The sequence below is a fragment of the Aulostomus chinensis genome, chromosome 3 (genome assembly GCF_037954235.1).
Source record: "Aulostomus chinensis isolate RoL2024-O1b breed Wild chromosome 3, RoL_Achi_v1.0, whole genome shotgun sequence".
NCBI classification, from domain to species: domain Eukaryota; kingdom Metazoa; phylum Chordata; class Actinopteri; order Syngnathiformes; family Aulostomidae; genus Aulostomus; species Aulostomus chinensis.
In genome coordinates, this window is record NC_141322.1 from 24,381,328 (window position 1) to 24,400,039 (window position 18,712).

Genomic DNA, 18,712 nt, shown 5'->3' on the forward strand with positions numbered 1-18,712 from the left:
CTCAATAACAAAAAACCCCAAAATCAATATGTTCCAATCCTTTCAAAACAACCACAAAGCCTAAACTTGTGCTATTGCATCATCGTTATTAATATACAAACACAGCAAACACGTTGAAGTGAAGTTCGATTTGCTAATACCAGGCAAGAATCTCTGATTTCCAGGGGAATTTTTTCAGAATAAGACTCTCAAAACCACCTCTGACAAAATCATACTAGTAAAAACCATTGTTGCTTTTATTTTGAAAGAAATATCACTGCACTAAATCAGACTTTGTAGGCAGTTGGATCAAGCCTGACATGGCAGACATGCTAATCGTTCTGCATTTTTAATGGCCTGTTTAAGAAAACAAAAAAAATCTCCAATTTCTAATTTTCATCTCGACATGGACAACGTGCTGAAAGTTGGCATTCAGCAAACATGTTTACATCCCCCGCTGCAGTCGACACAACATGGCAGCTAAGTGGAAGAGGGCCAGTCTTGGATATGAAGGGCTCATTCTAAGATTTAAAAAAAAAAACTTAGTTGTAGGAGACTGTGCATAGAGGACATGGTTATGAATACTAAATCTAATTATGCCAGTAGATGCCTATGAGTCCTACACATTGTTTTTTTTGACTAATTTGCAATTTTGGAAGCAAGTTGGTTAATTATGACAATGCTGCAAATTGAACAAAGAAATATGAAGCGTCTTCCATCTGACGGACATCCTTTATTTATGTGAGCAACATATTAATGCACTCAAAAAACACAAAGACGAGGTGTTGGCAGGCATATCTAATTTATTTAGCATGTCGATAGACTTATATAGAGTCTAAATCTACTGCTACTTCATTTAAATCACTCATCCATTTAAATGAGAACAGAAGGATACTTGTTTACATTCATTTGGATGGTAAATCTGTAAAACTGCTTTCATAAATTGCCCACCATCCAATGTCTCTGTGGATTTGCTTTGTTTTTATCAAGGGAATATGAATGACTGTATAATTGAATCTGCCACATTCACTATGTTGCAGATTCCTTGTTGGATGTAAATGTAAGCTTACAGGGATACAGTATTTAAAAAAAAAAAAAGAGAGAGAGAGAGGGAATCCTTTGGTTGAAATATTTCATCTCTGTTGTGCTTCTCTATGTGTGTGTGAATAAAATGATTACCATCTCTCCTATCAGTAAGTAATTCCATTTGCTCTCCAATTAATTCCGAGACCACATCAAAGCCAGAGCAGATACAGCAGGTGATTTAAAATTCCTCTCAGCTCAAGCATGAAGAATTTATGACTTGCTGAGCAACTGAAAAATAAAGATTTGAAAAGGTTTCATAAATTCAACTAACAAATTATATTTTTGAGAAAGTAAAACAGAAAAAAAGACTGCTGTCAACCAGTATCTTCGTAAAAGTGCTTCTATCAGTGAAGCATTGCTACAATATTCGAACGGTGCCTACAGGAGTATTGAACAGAGACTGATGAGGAGGGTTGATGATTCACTTTGATCGAATGATAGAAGCTCTCCCAGGTTATATTGGCAGGTTTCTTCTCTGCAGTGTCAATAAACTGTTTTGTGTTTGTGTCTTTGATGGTCTTCCAGATCACGGGTGAGAAACGACCGTCTTCTGAGATGATGAAACCCAAACCCAAACCCCAAAAAAAGAAGAAGAAGAAGGATCCCAACGAGCCTACTAAGCCTGTTTCGGCCTACGCCTTGTTCTTCCGGGACACCCAGGCAGCCATTAAAGGACAGAACCCCAACGCCACCTTTGGAGACGTATCCAAGATAGTAGCCTCCATGTGGGACGGATTGGGAGAGGAGCAGAAACAGGTAGGGAACCTGAAATCCTCCATACATGCAGAGTACCGATTATTTACTGCTCATTCTTAATATATGCTGTATAAACACTAAGTGCACCACCTTTATGACTCTTCTCTAATGTGCAGTCAAGATTCATTACCGGGTCAAACGGCTCTGCAGTAGTTTGATTATTTATCAGCAGCAATGAAAACGTTACAACTCATGGACAAGCAAGCAGGCAGGAATATTATTTACTGTTTTAAAGGAACAACACACAATAGCGATTTTGTTCTTGGACTCGTCGCGATGTCACAGGCCTCCATGCTGCTCTCTACTGTTCCCTGTTTTCTGCTGCAGTCACAACGTTTAATTTTATAAGCTGAAAATAAAAAACGGCAGCATTGTGATTGTATGCCTCTGCGAAGTGTGCTTGTCCTAATGAATTAGACCTTTGTCCAACCTGTCCCAGCGAACGTTGGTGCTAAATCTAAAAAAGTACCCTTAAGGTGTTTATGAAAGAACACTTCATGCAAGGTGATTGCTACTTAGACCACCAACCTCTGCAGTCACATGACCTGTGTGGCTGAGGTTTGTCTTCTTCGCACTGTTATTTTCATGAATGGAGTTTGTATTGTAACGTAACCCTTAACCCCCACTACAGAGGTCATGTGACTTGTTTTCCTTTGCGGAGGCCGTGGTTAAGATGTCTGCCCCCGTGGTCTGAGGATACATCCTCCTGTAGATCTTTACAGTTCATCCTGAGGTCCCACAGGGGGGTTTGTTCCAAATTTGGAGAAATTCCCTCAAGGTGTTCAGGACAGACACATAACACCACTGGCCAAAAAGTGTAGCGATCTAGACATATTTAACGGCAGGGTAAATGTAAAATTGATGACATGAATTATTGGCCTGTTCTATTTATTCATGATTCACTAGAAAGGATTTTTTTTTTAAATAAAATATTTGTGTTTACCTGTGTTTACCCTGCTGTGACATGTCAAAACGGCCTATTGCTGCTGCTGATGAGCGAGTGTGCAGCCTGCATGCTGGCTTCTGCCATCGGTGTATAAATGAGTACAGTTAATGTGGAAATCCTCTAAAATGCCAATTGACAAACAGTGAAACATCTAAAAAGGTGAGCAATTATGAGTTTTGAATTACAAATTTTCCCCTCAGACAGCGTTGAAATCTTATTTATGGTTTTTATTGAAGTATATTAGACATTCAATAACGAGCACATGATAATCAAAAGGAATCTTGTGTTACAGGGGTGAAAAGCTCATATTGAAAGAGGGTTGTGTTCATCAGCTGTAGACGTTTTTGCCAGAACTCTTTCATGAGTCAGTTTAATTTTATTGCAACCTGAGCTGCGCATATGTGACTGCAGCAACATTTGCTATATTTCAGTTCATTTAGCGCTCCAGACCAATAGACAAAGTCAAAGGCATTTCTATGTTTGTAGTAAGAAATGATGGTGTGAAATGAAGGAAAAAACGAGACAGTCTGATGATCATGCGTGGATTCATATTTTTAAAATAACTAGTGGAGACACAGCCTATTGGGTGTCAAATAGAAGCACCTGTCTCCATGACAAAGTGGAGCCCATTCTCCTCCAGCGGACCCCATCTAGCATGTGTGTGTTTTTCTCCTACCAAACATACTTTATACGCTGGACTTTGGAGGCTGTCTGTCCCTTTTATTTGCAGTTAATTTTTGCCGCCTTCACCGGGGCTCTTCACCATGAATCTTCATTTCGCCGCTGACACCCTTGAATGTGAATTCCTCATTTCCTGTCCTTTTATTTTTATCTGTTGCCTGGTGATTTGATCATGCTGGGAATACAAGATTAGCAATTGCCTTGTCCTTGATTTTGCCTCAAGGACATCTGCTCCTGAAATGTTATTGTTTGTGCTTCTTAACCCTTAATATCCTGGCTTCTTTTTCACCTTAGGTTTTTGTTCTCTCTCTCTCTCTCAGCTGCATTTGTCCTCCATTATATTACCTAGTAACAGAGACTTACGAAAGGGCAATTTCACCATTAAAAATCCCTACAATTTGGCGTGCCTTTCTAGTTCTTCTTTTTTATTATTTGTTTGTGCATTCATCTGCTTAATCAAACTTGTCACCTCATAAGACACATAATTAAGTAGAGGTAATGATGTCATTATAGAATGAAATGTACTCCCTTGTCTGGGCTATAACACTTTGATTGCTCTAATTATTCTCAGCACTGTCTCTTGTTTCAGCGCAACAAATGGATAAACCGATTCAGCTATTAAAGTCTAAAAGCATTAAAGGTGCAGTAACATAACAATATAATACAGCATTTAGAGTGAAAAGCCTCCGTGCAAAGATCCCATCTCCTATTCCCGCCTCTTGATGCATGTTATTATTACGTTTCTTTTTTCCTCATCCAACATCCACTGTCACGTCATCTCTGTTGGATCACTGAGGTGTGTTCCATAATGTCACAGTCAGACCCTGTGGAGCCACGAAGCAGCACCAGAATGTAAACACAACCCTTCCCCTACGCACAGCTTTGTTTCAACTAGAACATGGCCCCTGTTTCCAATTACCTATAGTGCTCTTCAAACATGCAGCATGGATCCACATAAATGCATTAAATGTTTTATTGCTCTTTTACTGACAGATGGATGAGAAGTTGCATTGTTGTGTCCTTTTTGTGATTCTCTCTTTTTTTAAACATGATGTTGTGTATTCTCCAGTGTTGTCCTTGAGTAAAGCAGTGACAGCTTTTTTTTTTTTTGGAACTCATGTTTATGTTTATATTTTCTCTTTTATTATGATGTTTTCAGAGCATGCACACTGTACTGCAATGTTTAATTCCCGGAGGCCGTGCTTTATAGTGCAAGATCAATGCGTTATTTGGGCTGTTATTCCTCAAGGTGACGACATGTTAAAGCTGCCCCAGAAAACACAAACGAACATTTTTCTTGTTTTTATTATTGAAGATTAAGAGCTGTTTTTTTTTCAGCAGTGGGAGGAACAGTGATAGTGGAGCTAGTGGAATAAAGGAGCGAGGGAGAGAGGGAGAGAGAGAGAGAGAGAGAGAGATTTATTTAATTGAGTCTGCTGTGCTGGAGTGTTGTAGTGGTGAAAGGTTAAAGATGGAAGCAAAAGAACACTTGCTTTGTGTAAACAGGAGACTTTGATATCCAAACTCCTACTCTGGACTAACTTTGTATCTCTAGCAGTTAACACTCCCCTCCTCTTCTCTCCTCTCCTCTCCACTCGGTCGTTGGGCTAATCACTCCCTTCGGTGTCAGCAGGGTGCGGAGTTATTGTCTCCTGTAATTAACTGGTTATCAAACAAGAACATTTCATTAAGGTACAATTAGGGGCTAATTCAGGCGGGACACCTCTGTGTCAGGATTACGATGGAGGCATATGCTCTCCCCTCGCAGCTTTGTTATTTTTAATTCATACTGACCTGCAGCCTCTGACGGCTTCAATTGCTAATGAATCCACTCACTTTGGAATAATTAGACATCCTTAGGCATGGTAATTTATTTAAAAGTATCCGTCGTTGTGTGAATCATTATCTGTGTTAAAATTAATTTGAAATTAAAGCTACTGGGAGTAGTGTGGGGGTTCATTTAGGAGGCAGCCATGACTCTATCAATATTAAAGGAGGTGCTTGTGACTATTTTTTTTGTAATAATTCTAATTCATCATTTAAGGAGGGATTATCTGTTTTCACTAGGTTTATTTTCTATCATCAAATGATGTTCTTGTGTTGCGGATTTACTAATTAAATCCACTCTTGTTCTAAAAACCTATGCTAGAGAGGGAAAACCATTATGATGTTGTAAATAAAGATGAGTAAGAGGACAAACAGCAGCAGTTTGATCAAGTGATTGCATCTGTCTTCATCTTGTTTGCTTTTCCGTGTTTGTTTATTGACTGTATGTGCATTTGGTAGCACATGAATGCTTAATGGTTACTCTACCCCACCTCTTCAAAAGAAATGACCCCGTCCATGGAGCGCCACACAATCTTTCACTAAGGATCAGTAATTACCCACAAACTCTCCATCACATTAAAATACTTCAGAGAAGAGCGAAGATCTGAGTCTTCCTCTTCAATTTTCTTTTTTAAGGGAAGGGGGGGGGGGGTTCAACTTTTAAAAAACGCAAAGGCAACTATAAAGAGTCCATGACTGACGTTTGATGACATTAACTTAAATTCCCTGTCTTAACACATCATTTGAGGTGCATTCAGATTGCATCTTTGCTAATGCTGTTTTGATCATTTTCTCCTCCTCGTCTGAATGATTTGCAGGGACATCAGCTGTGATTAAGAGATGAGCAACATCCTTAATAGAGGAAGAGCCTGAAAACCAGTAAACAAAGTGACAAACAGCTTCTGTCCTCTCATTTAGCTCCACAATATTTCAAACTCCCTCTTGCACACTACATTTCTTGGTGTTCTATAATGGATATTTTGGAGAAATTAATTATTCAGACAGTCAGATGTCCTTTACTGGATAAATGTGCAATGAATACATTTTTATGTTTTTTCATTGCTGAGCACACAAGCCAGGCCACACAGTCACACCAGGGTTCACAAAATCTCATCCACAGCAGTTAGTGTGGACCACTGGGTCATTTTAGCCTTTGGCGTCACCTTGTAATCAATTGTTTTTGTTGTGTTTGCTCCTGCAGAGCTACAAGAGGAAAACAGAGGCTGCTAAAAAGGAGTACCTGAAAGCCCTGGCCGCCTACAGAGCCAGTCTGGTTTCCAAGGTAACCACGGGGGTCATGTCTTTTATATACATGGGTCAGCAGTGATATAAGGGATGATAAATTAGACAGTGAGAAGTCCTCTCGCTCATATTCTGAGGCAAGGATCCACTTGCTGTGTGCTCAGAGGAGAAGCGAAAATTAGGACTCAGACACTTCTAATTTACAAATGAGAACTAACACTCACGCATGTGTGTATAAGTGTATGTATATATATGTGTGTGTGTGTGTGTTTGTGTGTGTGTGTACTCAAGTAAGAGTAGAGGTGGGCATTACCCATGTGTAGAAGAATTTTGTGTGATGAAGGAATTTGGCAGGTACCAGAAGCGGGCTGAAGACTCAGAGATAGCTTACACTGGACACTTTAATGGATGTCCTTAACAGATGTACAAGGTTCTCTGTGAGATGAGGTTGAGTCAGCTCCCCAGAACACCTGAGTCCAACCCCTCGTGAACAGTCATACCAGTAATGTCGGACACTACCAGTAAAACCTAGTTGGAACATCTGGCACAATGTGACCTTCATGCAGTCTACACAAAGCTACGCATCAGGATAAAGCTGGTGTCGTAAGCGTCAGCTTTACTATCAGTAAGTATTCTAACAATGAATTTACGATTCTAAAAGAACTGACAGGTTCACTCTGAGCCCCAAGGCCCGGGGTCAGATCAGCTCTTATCCTTACAGACAAATTATGGGGACAAGACCAAGAATGTTAAAACAAAGGATACCAGATGAGGCGGCACGGTAGTGCCATGGTCAGCACTGTCGCCTCACAGCAAGAAGGTTCCAGGTTCGAGTCCTGGCTCGGGCATGGGATCTTTCTGTGTGGAGTTTGCATGTTCTCCCTGTGCTTGTGTGGGTTCTCTCTGGGTACTCCGGTTTCTTCCCAACGTCCAAAGACATGCAATTGGGGACGAGGCGATGCGATGATTGATACTCTAACTTGACCGTGGGTATGAATGGTTGTCTGTCTTTATGTGTTGGCCGTGCGACGGACTGGCGACCTGTCCAGGATGAACCCCGCCTCTGGCCCGTAGTGATAGGCTCCAGCCCCCCCCACCCCTGCGACCCTTAACAGGAATAAGCAGATGAAAATGGATGGATGGATGGATGGATACCAGATGAAATTTCTTCCCACCGCAATTTGCTGTATACCTGGTGTTTCTCTCCTCCCTGATGGGCCTCTAATGTGCTGGTTGAGGTCGGCTGTTGTTCTCTCTTTGCTGCAGGTTCAGCCCCTGAACATGAACACATTTCTATCTATGTTTGTGTAAAAAAAAAAAAAACATCCAAGCTTGTAGAACACTTCCTCCCACCTCGTCTTACATCTGCAAGGAGTCACTGTAGTTATCCAAGTACATGCTTCTTCAATCTGTTGGCGCACTGCACTTAATTTCTCTGTCTCTGCAGAGAAGCAAATCCCCCCCTCCTCCGTGCAGCGCCATACTTCCGCTCATGCTCATGGGCCGAAAACAAGCACCTTGATTAAGGCATGAATAGTTAATTCATCAGACTCTTCACTGTGGCATACTTTCAACTCAAAGAAGTATTCTCATCTCTTGTCTTTGGTGCAATTAGACATTCACGTCACAGCGCCTATACAGAGGCTTGATTGATATGTTGGTAGATTGCCAGTCAAAAAACTGACTGACAAACACACATACAGACACACACACATACACACACACACATACACTCACTCATTCAGGATCAGCCTATCTGAATGCGAGACTGAATCTCATGATTCAACACGACTCTCTTTTTTTAATTACCAATGAAGGAGTCTTTTCAAAGCAAATTGGGATGGTGGAATTGGAGGTAATTGGAGAACCATTTGAAGGATTCACATCTCCATCGTGCACCTGTTGCCTTTTTGTTTTGTGTTTCATGTGAGGTTTTTTTTTTTCTCTTGTGGAGGCGAGGGAGGAAAAATGATAATCTCATAAATATTCCAGTCTTTTACTGTGGATAGTTTGACTGATTAATATGAAATCAGTTTACTGATTTGCAGGTAGAAAATGTGCGAAATGGCTGTGACCTTTTACCATCGCATTGTGTGGTCGTGGCATGTAATGTGTTGAAATTATAGTGCTGCACCACAACAAGGCCGACATAAAGGAGCCTTATTTCTTTTAATGGTGGGCATACAAATTCTCTGTTTCAACATCAAGATGATTGGTGGTTGCTGCTGTTAAAAAAGAATACAAAAGTCTGCATCAGGGGGCACGTTGGGCTGGTGGATGCTACCAATAATCTCGTATGGATGTTTGAATCCCTTCCCCTCAGTCTTTTCCTAATCTTAACCAATGGTTGTTATGCCGAAATGTATCATAACTGTACCGACATGATAAAATAGTATTATACTGTGAATGTCATTTCAAGAAGCTCTTGGCAGTAAATAATCATCCAAGCTTTCTGACATTGTCGAGCCAACGTTACCATGTGTCAAACACTACAAAAGTATCCTTACTGACTCTCTATTGTTAGAATTTTTTTCCGAGGTGCTGCCATCTAATTTCAACGGATGTCATGACACCGCTACGGAGTTTTAGGAGGTTGTGGAAATTTCACATATTTCCATGGGTTGATTCTCTCTTGCTTCCTCTCTCCCTTCACACAATTCTTCAGTATTTCATTTTCCACTTGGCCCTGAAAATATATCTGTCACTCTGCTTTATCCATCCCTCCATCCCATCCCATTGATTATTTCAGGGGTTCAGAGCAATGAATGTGAGTCATTACTAAATAGCAGACCAGCCCACATCACTCCAGCCTGTGTGACAGTTAATGAGAAACACTGGATGTATTTCATACATACATCACTGCTTGAGAGACAGGGAGCCAGAAGGACCTGCAGAATAACTGTGTTGTGTCCCACAGCGTGAGTAGAGGTTTGAGTAGAACAAAAGCAAAAGAACAGAGCACTGACCACTGAGTGCTTTAACAATAGCTCTTCTAAGTAGTTTTGGTACTATAGTTAGTGGTATAGAATAAGCAGTTTTCAGCTTGTGAAAGCATCATGCACATCTATTTCCCCCGGCGAAGATGTGAAACACTGCATCCTTGGGCTCTTTTCCTGTTCACCAAGGCCTTAAGCTAATTAACTTGTATTTTTCTCTTTTTCTTATATTTCTTGTTTATCTGCCTCCTTGTAAAGTATCCTTGGGTTTCTTGCAAGGTGCTGTATAAACTGAAGTTGTTTTTTATTATATTTATAATCAGATTTTCACATTTAACAAAAGTTTCTTGGAATAGGAGATTCTTTTCTCTCTTCTTCTACTCAGCCCTTTTGGGTCCGTTGTCAGTCAGTTTTTGTATATAAATTTAGTTCTGTAAGATGAAGATGTGACTACATATTTGAGTGCGTACTGCTGCTGTTATATCAATATAACAGCAGCAGTATGCAGTAGATAAAATAGTAAGAAGACCATTAAGCCTCAGTGGAAAAAGGACAATGTTTGAATTTATAGCAATCAATTTCATTTTCAAAACAAAAAAATTCAAAAATCTGTTACAGACATGTTGGCCAAATTGAAAAAAGTGCTTTTTTTTTTGCTTTTTTTTTTTTTTAAATGGCATCTGTGATTGGACCCAATAATTCAAGTAAAATCAGGTCCAAGCTCTTGTCAGAGTATTAAATCATATATTTGTGGCAGTAGCCACGTTAAAGGGACAGTTTACCCAAGATGAAAATGCAGCCATCATCTACTCACTGTCATGCCAATGGTAGGTTGAGAGAAGTTTATTAGTCTACAAAACACCACTTGAGTTTCCCTGGAAGAGGAGTTACAGTAATCACCCAAACAATTCAAGTGAATGGTGACCAACTGTTGAACTAACAAAACAATGAAATGAATTTAGTGCTGTTAGTATGAATCATCGCAACACCAAATGGGGAAGTCCAGAGACTTGTGGCCAAGGCTCATTGAAGGCTCTACTGAGACACTCCTATGTTGGTTTCTCCTGTCACTCATTTATGATTTAAATATCTGGCCACTAAACTGACTACACAGGACATGTTTGCCACACTACAGTGTTAAGAGGGTTGTAACTACCTGGACTTCTCCTTAAAAGGCGACGGTATCATTGCAATCAGTGGAACCTTCTCTTCTCTCTGCTCCACAGACATATAACGATCCTGTGGAGACAAAAAGTGCCCAAACAAGCCAGGCTTCTCCACATATGATGCCAGCCAACCCACCCCTGTACAGTGTGCCACCCCCGCCCCAGCCATCGTCGCCCTACCTGGGGCCCGGGGCCTTCCCGCTCACCGACCTACAGAGCTACGCAGGACACGCCCCTCGCCACACCCTGTCGCAGACGCTCAGCCAATCACAGATGCTGCCCAGCATTAGTGCCTCTCCCCCTTCCTCCTTCCAGATCAGCCCACCCCTTCATCCTCACCAGCAGCTCTCCCTGCACCAGAGCTCGCTCCTCAACCAGCCCATCCGCATGCAGCAGGTCCAGTCCCAGCCAATCATCTCTCACCAGATGGGGCTGCAGGCCTCCCTGCACTCCCCTCCTCCTGGGCAGCAGGTACTGTAGCTCACCAAAATACAGCTGCTTCCCTACCGTGGTTTGTTCTCAAGTATTAAATGCTATTGTTTCCTCTTTTTTTTTTCCTTTTCAGGGCTTTTCCCACCTTCAGTCAGAGTATCAGAAGAGCATCGGAGGGTCCCAGTCTCCAGGAGCCCCTGGACCTGGTCCAGGTCCTGGAGTGGCTCAGAGCCATGACTGGGACAGTGAATACTGCAATCGGGAGTGTGGCAACCACTGCAGGTCAGGAAACACACAGGACTCTTTCCCACAGTCTTTTTTTTTTTTGTCCTTATGAGTGCGTCCCATTGAACTGGCTTAAATGAAACTTCGAACTGAGAGAGATTGGAACCTAATGGGTGCTTATTTTGCTTTTGGTTTTACACTTCAAAATGACCTTTTTTTAATACCAATGTTCCAAGTTGGATTGATCAGCAAGTCATGATAAAAATCATGTCCAGAGAAGTGCCTTATAGATAGATGAGATGACGTAGTCTTGTCAGACGTCTCTCCCACTACTTTCACAATGCAAGTGTTGAAAATTGTCATCTCCACTCCAGAAAGACAGCAGAGACAGCTGGAGAGGTAATGGTGAGATAATAGAGCTTGTCATGTGTTTGTCAGAGAGCAGTACCAAACAGATGTTCCGAACACAAGTTTTCACTTTTATTGTACAAAATGGTTTGGCAGGCTGCTCAGTCCTGCAGAATCTCCACAAGGGTAGTCATCCAGAAACACTGCAAATGGTTCTGTGTTTACAGGCTTTGGTTAGAATAAGGTAAAAGCTGTTAGAATCAATGTTTCATCTTAAAATGTGGACATTAGGAAACTACAACTACTACATCATGGTTGTACGCCTCCCCAACGTGTGCCCTCCTGTAATGAAAATGTAGTTTAGTTTGACCAATATCGACGATTCTCATGTTAATGTCATTTCCTCATGCTCACATTTGCAAGGGGAGAAGTCTTTTTTGAAGCCTGACATGTCCAAAAATAGCATCATACAATACAAGAGGCATCCATAAAAAAAAATTTATGTTGCGGATGTTTGTGCGAGATGTAGAGACAAGGTTGGGCTTGATGACCTTGACCTTCGACCGACAACATCTTTTCACATCATCCCTGAGTCCTGGTGGACGTTTGTGCAAATTTGAAGCAATTCCCTCCCTTTTTCCCTGGTTTTCCTGGAGTATATAAGAATCAGACAGATGGACAACCCGAGAACATCATGATAAGAAGAAAACAAAACATTTTTGCAATCAACCAAACACAGTTATTTATATTGGTTCCTTCTCATGTTTCTGTCTCATGTATTTGAACCTGTCTTCTCTTGTGTCTTTGTTGGTAATCTAACCTGTGCCCTTTGTTTTTTCCTCCAGTGGCAGCATGATAGGCAGGGACAAGCCACTCTACCTCACCTGAAACTGAAGATCAAACTCTGTCGACAAATACGGCATAGAGGAGTCTACTCTCACCCTCCCATTCCCCGTCATCCCCACCCAACCCCCTACTTATCCTGATGCACACAGTTACATACAGTGCAGACTTAACACACACACACACACACACACACACACACACACACACACACACACACACACACACACACACACACACACACACACACACACCTCTCAAACACCATCACCACACCACCTTTGTTTATCAATGTAACTATTATTTCTTTCTAGATGAATTTGTGACAGGGTTTTTTTTGACGAGATGACTACTGTCTGTACCACTTAATGTATTAGCAATCCTTTGCTGTTTGAATTTGCCAAGCACTTATAAAGCCCCCCAACACCCCCCCCCCCCCAAAACCCCTACCCTCAGCCCATCCCACTCCATCTCTTAGTTTTGTGTCTATGCCCTCTCCAGTAAAGGCCGGGCTGTAGAGCACTCCTCTTTGTGTCACCATCAAAGTCCCCTCAGGGACCCCATCCAGCTTTAATTAGAGTGAGAAGGAAAAAAAATAAAACCTCTTTGTATTCTTTAATCATTTCAAATTTTCTTTTTCTCCTTTTTTGTTGTTGTTGTTGTTGTTACTGTTTTATTTATTTCTGGCTTGCAAAATTGTCCCCTTGTTTGCCAATAAGCGATGGGCCCTGTACTGCAGAGAAATATCAACTCCTAGTAGTTCGGTGCAGGCCTTGTTGTGATGGTAGTTTTGCTTAAGGGCCTGCAAATTAATACAGAAAAAAAAAAGCTGGGGTGGGGGAAGAGAATCAAAACAAAGTAATCTTTTTTTTAATATTAAAGACCTGTTATGGTCTACTGAGCTGTCACAGTGTGATTGTAAATATAACTTTTATGGGATCAAATGGGAAATCGGAAGTCCAGACAGATTTGTTTCTTCTTTAATATTACATGTAAGTCATTTTGTGTGTATGCGTGCGTGTGTGCGTGCGCGTGTGTCAGGACGTTAGAATGTACCCCATTCATGACGCGTGAAGTTGAGTGTATACCTGTGTATGTGCACGGACACACAGTGGCGTGCAAGATTGTCTCCGTCTTCGAGTGTCGAGTCTTTCTCGTGAATTTTAACAGCCTTGTGCAGCTGGATTTCAGAAGAGTATTTCACACTCTCGTTCTTGCATTAAATCTGTGCTCACTGGTGTGTTTTTTCCAATAAAGTTCAATCTAAAACTGAATACACAATATGTGTCCTGCAGATCATTAAATGGAAAGAGCCAGGTGGGAGAAAGGGAAGAAAGAGAGAGAGATACTGTGTGAGATAAGAAAAAGTGATATTATGTTGCAGGTAAAAAAAAAAAAAAAAATTGCCTCAAAATGTCCCCCTCCCTCCCTTTTCTTATTTTGTCTGACCATAATGTCAATTTTGTCTCCTCGACATGCAGAGGTGAAGTAATGAAATATGTGAATGGAGCCATTGCATCCACCATACAGTGATTTTTATAAGTTTCAAGTTGGTGTTTTGGTTGTGTTGATCTCATCTTTTTAACTTTTGTGTGATTAACAGAAATGCATTTTGCTGACAGACATGTTTTTATCTTCTTACTGTAGCATCATTTCACTTTTAGTTGTTACAGACCTATACCCTTTTAAGTTGTGTAAAAAAAAAACATTGCCAATTGTACTTATTTTATTTGTAAAGGCAGTAATGATAAATATTTTAAATGGTTACCAATATATTGTTTTCGCTATAGTTGCCCATCAGCCATTTGACAGGTTTCCTTATTTATGAACGAAATTAAAATGCCTTTTGCTTATTACAATGGAGGTGTATTTTTATTCTTATTTTGTTTTGTTTTTTCCCTTTGGTTTGATAAAAAATGAGGATGACCACAAAAAGGATTATTTCTTTATTTTTTATGTTGTAGGTGCTGCTCTTTTTCTTCCTTGCCAGCAGCAACTATTTGTGTCACAATGCTTCTTTTATTTCAAACCTGCATAATAAAAAAAAATTAAAAGTGATGCCCAATGTCTGTTCATTTCTATTCCTTATAATGAGCTGATCACACCTTCTTTAAGACATGATTGTTAAAAAAAACAATCAGTATTAGCACTTAAGATGGAAGCATTTGTTTCCTTGAGCTGTATTTAGCACAGGGCTCCAAAGGCATTAGCTAATTAGCTGTAGATACAATGTACACCAGCCAGTGTGGATATTGCCAGTTAACTATCTTAACAAACAAGAGAGCAGATGCGAGAAGACGTTTTGCTTGTGAAAGTGGTGCATCGTGGGCGTCTAGTGTGAGGAAAAGAGAACAGAAAAATGCAATGCGCACACAAACTCAGGCAACCGTCCAAGTACTGATTTTACCCCAATTGCACACGAGGCTTCTTAGACATTTTCTGAGAGAAAGAGATTGAAATGGAACTGTCACGATCCCTCTTTTCAATGTTTTATTCATTTTACGTCAGCTTGCCGTCTCTTCTTCAATAGTATTGACTTGGCAAATAGATCATTATTGGACAAATGGAAAACCTGCCACTTTGTGATATGACACATATTATATGAAAATCACAGTCATACATTCTTAATGCATTGCCAGATATTAGTGGTTTTTATGCACAGCCCTGTTTTTGTGCCTCTGGGTACATACAACCACAAGTTTGTATGAATGTCTGCGTTTGTGCTTCTTTTATGTTTTGCCTCTCCTCTCTGTGAATATGGCAACAATAGCCAATTTCTTCTTTCTTATTTCAGATAAAATAGCTTTCCCGTCACCTCATATTCTCTCCACCATCCACAATGCTGCAGTTATTGTCTGTAGTAATACTGTAGTAAATACTGCAGGAAGACAGCATCAATCTGACACTTCTGTCAGCACCCTTAATCCCGTCCCTCGTGTCAAAGTCATGAGGCCCAAAGAGATTGAAACGCTACAATTTACAGTGGAGGATGCCATTGAGAGGAGGTGAATGCAGCAGTTCTGTTGATTTCCATAGATTTGTAAACACCACTGCAGCAGCAAAATGGATGACATCAGTAATAGCAGGCTGGTAGACAAAGACAAGGTCAGATCTTCAAGACAGCTAAATAGGAAGGGTGCAAAACCCCCCAATTCAGTGTTTCAAACTGAGTCAACCGAGGAAAATGTCAACATTGAAAGCTTCCTTTTTTAGTCTGACACACTGCATTTCTATTTTTTTGCATTAGTACAATTAATTCCCACTGTGAGTAGTGTTATCTACACCAAAGTGAATTTAGATAGTAAATAATTTATTTGACTGTGTATGCCATATGTAGCCTGATGTGATTATAACTTTTATTAGGTTTAACTTCACACTGTATGTCTGCGTGTGTGTGTGTGTGTGTGTGTGTATATATGTTTGTGTGAGAATGTTCTTTTGTGGAGTCACACAGTGGAAAATTTCCCCAACCGACAGACCTGTGAGAGCTGCCTTCAAAGGCCTTTCATTTTCCTCTTTAGGCTTCATTTTATTGTTGTAGAGGAACAATGCAACACTATCTTCAATGTGGATATAAAAGCTGCTACGCTGCCCAACAGTCTAACTGGACCCAGTTTTGCATTTGGGTGGATCCAGATGAGAAGCTCAGTGTTGGTTGGACTACAGGCTCATGCAGACAGCACCAAACACCCCAGGTCTCTTACAGACCAGTTACTGGTTCACACAGGCAAAACGTTTCAGTTGCAACTTTGGTACTGCGGTGGAGCAACAAACAGCAGGAAATGTGGGTGGTTTTAACAAGAAACGGGTTTTGCCTTTATGTTCAGAGTCATTTAAGGTTGTTGGGTTTTTTTTCATGCTGACTGTACAGAACAACATGATCTTCTACATTAACCAAATTTAATATTTACCACACATTTCATGTAAAACAAACCATGAACAAGTACGTTATTGCTTAGAACTAAACCATTTTAAATGCAGCTTTTCTGTGAAATCCTTTATTTCGTGGGATCACTGTTGAAGACATCTATTTTTGGAGCAAAGTGGAAATGATTTAACATGACGGCTGCAGCTTACATACTGAAAATCCCAGAAACACACAAGCAAACTGAGGGTGACGAGATGGACAGGACATTACACATGCGGCACAAGGCACGCTTGTGGTTTGACACCTGTAGATCTCGATGTGATGCTGTGTCAGGTTTGGCAAACAATAAAACTTGTATGTTTCGGGCACTCTCATTAGTTTCCTGTTGTACTGTTGTTAAATATATGTTGTGATGATTTGTGTGTTCGTTTATAGAAAACTGTTAGTGTTATTTTTACAGTAGTTTCCTCAGACTCATTGTGAAACAGCAGGTGAGGAAGACTTTCTCTCTATGACTGGATCAAACCAATTTGACTGTCTCAATATCAATATAGCAAACTTGCCTCACACAGTACAGGACACATTAGAGATCAGAATTATTTTGGACAACTTAATTCTGAATATTACTACTCTACTTCTCTAAAATCAGGTCTGTTGCGAAAAAGCTGAGTGATGAAGTTGCATGACTGGTGTGGCGGTCAAATGTTGGGAGATTCCCACTGGATCTTGCTTTTTCAAAATGAATCGATGTCAACTGTTCCATATTGTGTCATCAGGAGGCGAGGAGTGACCTGTTCTCAAAGGTGTTTTACAATAGTTCCCCTTTGTCATTTGTTTTTTTTTTTTTTATCTGTCATGAAAGGACAGAACGCCAGTCAAAAATCCGTAACAACGTAACATTTCTCAAGATTTTCTGCTTCGAGTAAAGTTTCTGAAATAAAAAAAATAAATAAAAATGACACATCAGTCATGAGAAAATCTCAGAGCGAAGAATCACAACGGAGTTCTCCAGCAGACATCTCTGTGATGATATCAAACAAATGTTTCATGTCAATCCTTTAGTCCAGACTCCCTTTAGAAAATCAGTGATTTCACTGAAGCGGAGTCCGACAAGCTGTCTGCTCGGACCCCGCTCTGAGGCAGTTGCCTGTAGGAGGCAGGCGATGAAATCCACATCGCATCCACAGACCCTAGTGACACCGGTGAGGTGAAGCTGTCCTCCTGACAGGGGGACGAACCATTGGTCCAGCCAACAGCATCCAAAGCATCCTGCCAATGTGGCTGCCAGGACAAAATGACAGCAACGCCAGATTTGGGCAAATTTGATGGCTGGTACTTGCCGGTATGTAGCTGTTTTACACAGCAGTGGTTTTGCTGGTAACCATTTCATCCAGTATAGTCAAGCAAAATAAAAGGATAATAAAAGGAACCGCATGTCTGTAGTTACACTGTGATGATTGTAGCCAACATTTTAAGAACAAACAACCTTTTACTTGGATCACTACAAGATATTGCAAATGAATGCCTAATTTACTCACATATCCATGTTTTTTTTTATTAAAACAGGTTTTTCATTTGTAGTTATTGTACATATTCAGTTGAAACAATGATGTGTATCACCCAGATGTATGTCACTCGTTTATATATCATCTTCCTCACAAGGGAAGGAGGTGATGTGAAACACCGATATGGCACGTTGATCTTCAAGGACGTGGCAATGGTGGTGGAGTGTGCTGAGAAAATGGTGACTAGTTTGATAAGAAGTCTCTCTGTTTCTGTCATTTGGCTTTGTAGGGCAACAGCCCATATCCTTGTCGAAAAAACCCATGAGCACCCATGGTACTCACCGACTAAAGGTAAAATAATAGCGCTTCACATTTCTCCATCTCAGCAGTTTTTTTTAGTCTTCACTAGAAGTGGCGATGAGTCAGATCAAGAACCATACACGTAACTATTTTCTCATCATGCCTGCAGTCGTCTGTGAAAGTCAGACCTCTTCGTGCCCTGGATCGCCTCACTTTGGTGCCATAAAAACGGGACCAGCCATACGCAGTCATTTCAGATCTGTGTTCAACTCTGCAGCTGCTCTATTTGAGCCACTTCTCCCACACATGCTGCACCTTAGATCTTCTATTATTAGCATGGTGGAAAGTGTTGGTGAGAAATGGTTGTGTGAATGTAATGAGGTTCTGGCCCAGATGTTTGTGATTAAAGGCTTGTTATGAAAATACAATATAGTGACTTGGGAAGTTAGGTATTCAGCTCTGTCATGCACATGGCATGTAACACCGTTTAAAAGAGGTTGAAGATGAGATCGGGAAAGTGTTCAACTGAATAGAGTCCAACATGTTGGCATGTTGTATAATAGGCAGTCTTA

General features: G+C 40.7%; 2 protein-coding genes across 5 annotated transcripts in view; one reads left to right on the forward strand and one right to left on the reverse strand.

Annotated features, from left to right (window-relative positions):
• Window positions 1-14,514, forward strand: part of tox2 (TOX high mobility group box family member 2) — a 102,589-nt gene extending 88,075 nt beyond the window's left edge. The window contains exons 6-10 of one of the 2 annotated variants that reach the window (XM_086199873.1): window positions 1,591-1,821; window positions 6,477-6,557; window positions 10,680-11,090; window positions 11,185-11,333; window positions 12,470-14,514. In XM_086199873.1, the coding sequence (XP_086055999.1) occupies window positions 1,591-1,821; window positions 6,477-6,557; window positions 10,680-11,090; window positions 11,185-11,333; window positions 12,470-12,512 (915 nt within the window). In that variant the 3' untranslated portion in view covers window positions 12,513-14,514. The remainder of the gene's footprint in view (window positions 1-1,590; window positions 1,822-6,476; window positions 6,558-10,679; window positions 11,091-11,184; window positions 11,334-12,469) is intronic. The other variant, XM_086199874.1, reaches the window with a different exon arrangement.
• Window positions 1-18,712, reverse strand: part of LOC147268353 (suppressor of tumorigenicity 7 protein-like) — a 164,094-nt gene that overhangs the window by 137,714 nt on the left and 7,668 nt on the right. The gene's annotated exons all lie outside the window — the stretch shown is intronic.